At 40.0% G+C, this 8,604-nt stretch overlaps 1 protein-coding gene across 1 annotated transcript; it reads right to left on the reverse strand.

The window, feature by feature from the left end:
• Positions 1 to 3,537: 3,537 nt before the first annotated feature.
• ltb4r (leukotriene B4 receptor) lies at positions 3,538 to 6,473 on the reverse strand. Its single transcript, XM_085759574.1, has 4 exons — positions 6,362 to 6,473; positions 5,089 to 5,635; positions 4,455 to 4,734; positions 3,538 to 4,336 (listed from the first exon to the last, which is right to left on the reverse strand). Exons 2-4 carry the CDS (start codon positions 5,574 to 5,576, stop codon positions 3,968 to 3,970), a joined length of 1,137 nt encoding a protein of 378 aa, XP_085615700.1. The 5' UTR covers positions 5,577 to 5,635; positions 6,362 to 6,473; the 3' UTR covers positions 3,538 to 3,967.
• Positions 6,474 to 8,604: the final 2,131 nt, after the last annotated feature.

The following is an 8,604-nucleotide window of genomic DNA, read 5'->3' on the forward strand; positions in this document are numbered from 1 at the left end:
TCGCCCAAAAACTTAGAGTTTGACAACGTTTCATGACCAGTGAGATGACCTAAGTCTTCGTGGGTTGATAGACGGTAAAATTACCGGTCCTTACTGCTGCTCTGTACATTGTCCAGTCGTGTCGTTGAACAGATGTTTTATCCTCCTGCGCGAGTCACGTCACTGAAAACTATGAATGATCTTTGTGACTTCTTCTCTCTATTATCTCAGAACAGTTTATCCAGACATTAGCTGATATTTCCTTTGAAATCGATACCAAATACTGCCAGGAGCATGGCTGGGAGTGAAAGCTTGCCCGCCGTAGCAACAGTAACCAAGGGGGCGGGGCTTACGCGAAGGGTCAATTAGGGCGCGGAAACGTTGAGTGACAGGTCCGGAGCGGTCCGGAGACAGCTGCTTCGAGGCCAGTGGGCGGGTTCTCGGCCGGTAAATCCAACATGGCACTGTTCAGGCCGCCATATTTGAGTCACAAAAATGACTCCCCAAAACCAATGGGTGACGTCAAGGATGCTACGTCCATATTTTTTACAGTCTATGGTTTATTGTCTCAAAACAACAAAGATCCAGGCTGCCCAGGAAGTTGTAACAAAGGATCATCATGTGTTTGATATCAAAGTTAGTTCCACCTGATCTCTACATTCACATTCACCTGTTCCTGGAATATTTCATCAACACGTTGCTATCAACTGTTGGGTGGCGAGAGTGCAGTCAGAGTTTTTCCGGTCATCATGAGTCGCTACAATGGATGTTGAAAACCCATCTCACTTTCTTCACCATCTCATGTCCCACACTTGCCCTGTGGTTGAACATCCAAGGAACTTCCAATTATGTGACAATATCATATGAAATAAGGACACGCAAGAGACTCTATAGCCCTGCTGTATGAATATACCTGTGAATAAGATTGTGATATCAGTCTTTCAGAGGGCTGTCATTGGGTGGAGTCATAGTCTGTGGTCTGGCCCAGCCCTGCATAAAGTCTCTTGAGACATCTAGATTTCAGTCATCCACTGTCATTTCTTGACTAGTTCTGCTGAGGAAGCTTTTTTTGCTTCCTTTCCATGACCCTTTTCTTTGTTTTTTTCCCACACCTTTATTCCCTTTCTCAGCCCACCATAATGGCGTAAGCAGCTGATGGGCACTATTTCCAGACTGTGAAGGATTACGGGAGTACAGGATGTATGTTTTTTTCTACAGGCATCTATGTGGGTCAGCTAGGGCTGGGACCAGATTTGGAGGCTCGAAGATCTACTCCTTGAATTCCAGCCTTCAAGAGACTTTCTTACGGTGCAATAACTTCAAGACAGAATGGATGCATGCATCTTGTCCTGGCAGACAACTAAGGGTTTGTCCAGCTAGGTCTCTGCAAGAGATGAGTTCAAGGATGTCCTGTCCCCTCCTGGATAGGCTACTTGTGTGAAGGACTATGATGTGTAGAGAATGAGGTGTTGTTTTATTATCATTAGGTAAGCTGTCTTCTTGTGATTCCTGATTTAATGTCTGACCGTTTGTTGTCCATGTTTCAATCCTTGGATTGGGGAAAAAAACAACAACAACAACAATACTGTCCTCTTAGCTGCTCACTGTAGCACTGATTTTCCAAAATGACCATGAACTATAATCTATAGGGAGTCACAATGCAGCTTCCCTCTCAAGTCACAGGTTGTAGAATTTTGAATGGTTTTTCACTGGCACCATCTAGTGGTGGTATTGTGAATTACACTATGGCGGGCCCATCCTCAAAAATTAGAGAGTTTACCAACCCTTTCTATCAGTGAAAGATGTTCATGCATTGGTAACTGTTTGAAAAGAACACTTATCACTAAAATGTATAGGCCTATTTTATGGGGATAACGTTTTTATTCCAATGTGTAAATGTGTATTTCATATTTGAATACATTTCTGTAATAGACCCGTATTTAGTGTTGTTTTTCCATGAGTTTGTGGGCTCTGTTTTGCTGGTTAACTGTAAAATCTATATAAATGTATTATGTAAAGTTAGAGATTCAATAAAAATGTCAATTATTATGTTTTGGAAAGAGATTTTATTCTGAATGGACTGCTTTGTCGAGTAGACCTATATTTGAAAAAGTACAATACATTTAATTTATACAGCACTTATCAAAGCAATGTTACAAAGTGCTTTACAAGACAATAAAATAAATAACAAGGTAAGATCAAAACAACAAAGCTTGTAGCAACTTGGTAAAACAGAACAAAGAGAAACAATCCAAGTACAATGTAATGATGGCAAAGCAAAAAGACAAAAAGAAAATGGAGAATAAAATGATCATGTAGCATAGAAGGCTATTAAAGTGTGTTTTAGCAGAGTTTGTAAAAGTAGACACTGACTTGACATATGAAATCAACACTTCTATCCACAGTTATGCTTATGCTTAATAAGGCCAACCAACCCACAACAATGAATCTTCTGCTTTGCACAGCAGGTTTGTCCTAGATATCAGCTATCGAAATGTGTAATATTCACACAGCAGCTTCCTGTTATCATTCAAAGAACAGTTGGTCACAGAGTGTCTTCTGTGTCATCAGTACGGAAATACTGCAGAAGTGGGTTTTTGACATTTTCCCTCTTTATGTGACTTGAACATGATGGAGAAAGAGAGAGCTTAGGGTGTAGGAAGGAAATTGGCAAACTGATATCATCATTCATGACGCCTGACTCTTACATATCCAACGGATATTACTCAAATTAATAACTAATTTGATTTTTGATTTTCAGATTTGAAAGGTTATGGTTTCTGTGTGTGTGTGTGTGTGTGTGTGTGTGTGTGTGTTGAAGTTTCCCTCCTCAGTTTCAGTTTTCACCTCTATATGCCAAGAAAATCATAATCAAAACAAATCACACACTCTTGCTTCTCTCAAAAAATGCAGAAATAAGAGTTAAAGTTAAAAAAGGGGAAGTAAAAGAATCACAAATGATTCAACCCATGCAGTCCTGACCATTCAACATTAATTTGAAGGATTTTTTTTGATGGCCAATAGCAACATTCAAATAAATTGTTGATGAACTCATTATTGACAGTGCTGGCAACATCAGGGCCTTTGGTTTTCTAAGAAAGGAGTTTATCTCTCAGCAGCAATGGGGGCATCTCAGCATGACACCAAAATCTTCAGATGTTCATTCACTATCTCTACTGGTTAGAAATGTGGCTTGCTCCACTCTTGTCATGTGTTCAGTTATTCTCATACAAGGCAAGCTCTGACATCAACCCAAAACAACCTCATAGAGATACGGAGATAAAAGACTGTTGTTATTGTTACTGACTGTAACTTGGTGTAACTTGGCTACTTAAGACAGACATTATGAAACCGTGGACACAGTGATGCACAAGCAACAGTGAAGGGAAGCACAATTTGGCGAAATATGTCTTACGCAATGTTCTATCCAGTGTGCTGAACATTGCATAACTAACGGCGTACAGTTTTTTCAGTGAAAATCAGTGAAAAGAACAGCAACTTCGAAACCAGTGCTTTGTAAGGACATGACAGAAAATAAATTAAATACGACAAAATCTTTGCTAATTTGACAATGTTTATTGAGTTTTTGACCATTAATGACTATCAACATTACTCTTGATCAAACTATTTAGCTACAGAGGAGATAACGAAATGATTTAAATAAAGCCAGGTGTGTCACAGTTAAAAAAATAAGTGATAATTTAAATTTAAAATCATAATGTACATAAAGTCATTGCTACACAAAGTCAAACATTATTTAAACAAAATAGGGCCACCAATGGAAGTTACATTAAATACTTTATAGCTTTATAGAAATTCTGCATCTCATGATGCTGTTTTATCCCTTGGTGAACATCATTTTTTTCAGTTGAAAACTTAATGCAATGAAGCTTATGGACCGAAAAAGCTCAAAGACATAAAAGCACTGGTCAGAACAGTCTCTGATCCATTCATTCACAAAAGTAGTCCAGGTAAAATGGCTTAAACGCTAGTCTAACTGCTGCACACTGGGCAGAGTCTCGGCCTCTTTTCCCGCCTCGCTGTACGTCCTCTCTTTGCTCTTATTTCTGAAAGGTTTGGTCAGCTTGACCGACAGCGCCTGCAGCGCAGAGCTCTCATCCGGGGAGCTGCCACGGCCGCTTCGGGTGAAGGTGGATGTAGTTCTGCTCTCAGAGTAGGTGGCCTCAAACAGTTTTCCCATGAAGTTGAGCCCAGCCTGGCGGATGTGGGAGCTGCCGGCGAATACGTAAAGGATGGGGTTGACAGCACTGCTGAAGTAGGCAAAAGCAGTGACATTTGGGCGGGCTGTTTTGGCAGCGTTGATCACTGATTGGTTGCCTTGCAAAAGACCAGCCACCTGAGGTAGAAGACAGGGAAATGGGGAAACTGTAAATTCACACTCGATAATCACTACTGTTTTAGGGCTATGTGTCCGATAAAGCATGCATTAAGAACAAAAACTTCAATCAAATCACCTCTATCATGTTGACAACGTGATAGGGCAGCCAGAAGATCGCAAAGGCAGATATGATCATCAGGATCAGGCGGCTGCCTTGTCCTCTGCGGTGGAACATAGCGCTTTTCAGACGGCAGATAACCGAGGCGTAACAGGTGTTGATGAGGGAGAAGGGCACCAAGCAGCCCATGATGGTCTCAAAGATGTACTGAAAAACTTTGTGCCCAACACTCTGGAAGTGGTACGGGATACAAAAGCTCAAAGTGACATTATAGTTCTGAAAGGTCTTCGGCAGAACGCTGTGGAGAAGATAAGGAGAACATATGCACATACAGTAGACAGTGAATGTGAGGACAGAAGACTGTGTGGAGTCACAGTTTGGACACAAATATGACACACTAACCCTAACCCTGACCACACTGTTCAAAAGGTAAAGATAGAAACTTCGAATCACCTCTGTCACAGTCCAAACAAATTCAGTGTTCTCTGTTGAAATTTTCTGATAGGAGTCAAGGTTGTGCAAATTCTGAATATCTGTAGCACTTAATGCAACTTTGTAATGTAATATTTTCATATGTGCCTCAACAGGTTAAAAACTAAACCCAATTGTAATATTAGTAAGCGTAAAGGAAGAAAGACAAATTGATTCTCACCTGCGGTAAAAAAGCATTGGCACTGCCAGGATGAACGCCAACACCCAGACCCCCAGCAGGAGAACCAAGAGGGAGCGCTTGGTCCTCATTCTCTGAGACAAAAAAGGCCTTGAGACAGCCAGCCAGCGGTCCATGCTCATCAGGAGGATAAGGTAGATTGACACGTACATGTTGACGCAGGACAGGTAATGAACCAGCTTGCATGCTGCTGAGCCAAACTCCCAACCCCGGCCTCCGGCCAGGTATCTCAGGAAAAGAGGGGCACTGAGCAACACAAAAGCGTCTGCCATCGCCAGGTTCAGCACTAATAAACAGGTCACTGAGCGCTTCTTTACCTGGCAGACCACTGACCAAACCACAAATAGGTTCCCTGGGAAGCCCAGAAAAAATGCCAACGCCAGGATCCCAATGCCAACCTGGGCTGAGACACTGATGGGCAAAAGAAACGGGGCCGAGGACTGCTGCAAGGTGGTGATGTTGGACGCCATCGGGAACTGTTCGGAAGATGCCGAGTTTGGTTTCAAAAACGGTGTGACTGGATCTCCCTCTGAAAGGACATCATACAGGAAGGATATGTCGTATCTAGACTTGTGACACACACGTACAAACATGCAAATGCTGCTCATTATTGCACAATAGGTTACGTTTTTGTTTTTTTTTTTTACGTATGAGTGTATGTCCACATAACAAAGTTAAGAGACATGGTCAATACCAGAGTTGTCTAAAAATGATCAGACACGCTCAAGGAAATGCCATCCAATAGACAATCTATTTACTTACTTTTTCTTCCCAGAATTTAGTCTTTTCTCACGAATGTTCAGAAGTTAAAGGTAAAGGAGAGGAAAGCTTGGTATTCAAAGGGTTAAAAACAGTGCTTTGGGATGTCAAAATTCAGCTTTTCTCTTCTTTCCTCTGTAAATTAGCAAGTCACTACTTGTACAAATAAATGTGAAAGCTGAATGTAGCCTAAGTATGATTCTAATACATTTCTGATTTACGGCACATGAATACAAAAAAAACAGAAAGATGATTTGTTTGTTTGTTTGTTTGTTTGTTTGTTTGTTAAAATTGAAAATATATAATTCTCAAATAGCCATGTGAAATGTTTATGAGTTGTATTTGAATATCACATTTAAATGTTTGTTTCAGACTCTTCACATGGTCACCTGTATTTCACAAAAATACAAACTGATAGTGTATGTTAAAAAAAATGCTATTGGAATATTTCTATTAATTGAATTGCCTGTATGCAAAAAGAGAGTCACAAACTAACCTTCAGATGTAGATCTGTACAGTAAGTCCACACCAAAGCTTTACCAAGAATCCATAAATGTTACTCTGTATCTGATCTAATGTTGTCTCCTGGGCTCCCCCCTTTACTTTGAACACTGCATGTGGAGAGGAAAACTTAAAATATAAGTATTCAGTATTGTGCAACAACGATCATGTGAGGGGAAATCCAGCGGCCTCAGGAAGCCAGCTTGAGGTTTGTCTATCTTCCTCCCACTTATCATTGCTGCGAGGCAAACGCCCCGAGTCTCTCACCTCTATAGCTACAGTAGATATACCATAGATATAGAGCAGTCAGGCGTACAGGCCGGCAGCTCCCTCATGTCAGTGTTCAAAAAGCAATGATCGTGTGTCTGTCTCATTAGCTGTGTGACTCATGATAAGGTAGTGGGTTTGATTCCCATGTTGACAGAGATGACACTCTGTCCCCCATGGCACCCTGAAAATGTATGCAAGGATATTTATTCTAGTTTCATTCGACTATTGTGTTCTACAACTCCAGGGTTGCATAATAACAGTAGGTGATACAGGTATGCATGCATGCCCCCTTGTCCACAAACATCTTAGAGGTTCTTCTGCTGATCTTTGTGTGGAGCATCATTAGCTCTGCTGCAACATTCAGTAAAAATACAAACAACATAATGAATATGAAAATGAAGTTAATGCAGTTTTACAAGGTGAAATGTTTTGACAAAAAAACACACACACTCACAGAAACAATGCTACCATAAAAGGTAACAGCAGATTAGTCCAGAGTTCTTAAATGTTGTGAAACTGAGAGTGTAATTTCTAAGGGAACTCAAAGAGCAGGAGCAAACAGCACAAGATCTCGTCATGAGGGTGAATAAGAGAGTGGGTAAATTTTCCGGTAAAAAGACAGCCTCTTGTTGATACATGACTTTTATTCATACCTCTGTTGTGTACATTGTCTTTCTTGCATCAGACTTCTTTTTCTTCTCTTTTTTTTTGACAGATTTACATCATAACCCTCTTTCCACATGTCTCATGAGGAACGGGACGTATCCAATTGCATAAAAAAGCTGTGATGTTTCAGGAAAATATACTAATTTTGTATTTTTCCTGTATTTCAGTCCTTGACCTTCACTGCTCTCAACAATCTAATTTCTTGCCTTACGAGGAAGCAGTTGTCAGTGACAACTTACTCTTAGACTCCTGGTACACTACCTGCTCAGACGCAAAAATGAAGCTGTTCGCAAACGTTAGTTAGCAAACAGAAAAACTCAGACAAAGTTAGTCAACAGAAAATGTTACCAGAAAAGTTTTTAAACAGATAATGTTAAGCAGATAAAATAGCAAAAAAAAAAAAAAAGTTTTCAGAGAAGGCTTACAAACATAAAAAGCAGACAAAGTTATAGGAAACAAAGTTAGAAATAGGCCATATTAGCAGGAAAGAGTTAGCGGCTGGTGAACAAAGAAGAAAGTGTAGTGAGTCTGATGTTTCTCACACAAGTTGGTGGAGTCAAAGAGTGAGTTCAAAGAAAGGTGAATATAGGGCTGTTCTTCATCAATGGTAATAATCTATGGTGATAAGAAATGCCAGTGTGATATAGCTTGTTCCAATGCATCAACGTGTCCAAAAATACAGTCATGCAGCTTTCATGATGGTAAAAACAAAAAAATTAAGAAAAATAGCAGAATCTTGCAGCACCTACTCATGAGTGTAAATGTATTTGATACAAAATCAAGTGCTTTTATAAACCTAAACTTCACCCTACTCGCCTCTCAGCTCATCACTGAGATAACAGTCTTCAGTGTTTCAGTTCATTTTAAGGTTTCGGTGCTTGTCAGGTTTTTTTTTTACAAGAAAATCTTCACACAAAGAAAATAACAGAATAAACTTGCAAAAGATTCATAAAAAGTTTCATATTGACTTTACGATAAAACTCTACATTAAACACAGAACAAATCCTCTTTTTAGATTAATGTTATATTGACCTTTTTCTTTATTGTGTTGGTGAACTGTCTCTTTATGAAAGAGTTAACAAGGCTCATGTCTCATCTGTGTTGTGAGGTTGAAGCATCACCCCAAAGAAAACAATGTGATTTTAGGAAGCCTCCAACAGCAGAAGCGCTACACCAAGTCACATTCCCGGTCAAAGTTTGTAACAGTCTGACCTGGAAGACAGATTCACGTTATTCAGCAGGTGAATCTTTTACTCTGTACCAGGAGCCAGTTGTGCATAATAAAAAAGTAACAATAAAGTT

Source organism: Trachurus japonicus, chromosome 18 (assembly GCF_045865225.1).
Source record: "Trachurus japonicus isolate A0001 chromosome 18, Traja_1.0".
Lineage (NCBI taxonomy): Eukaryota > Metazoa > Chordata > Actinopteri > Carangiformes > Carangidae > Trachurus > Trachurus japonicus.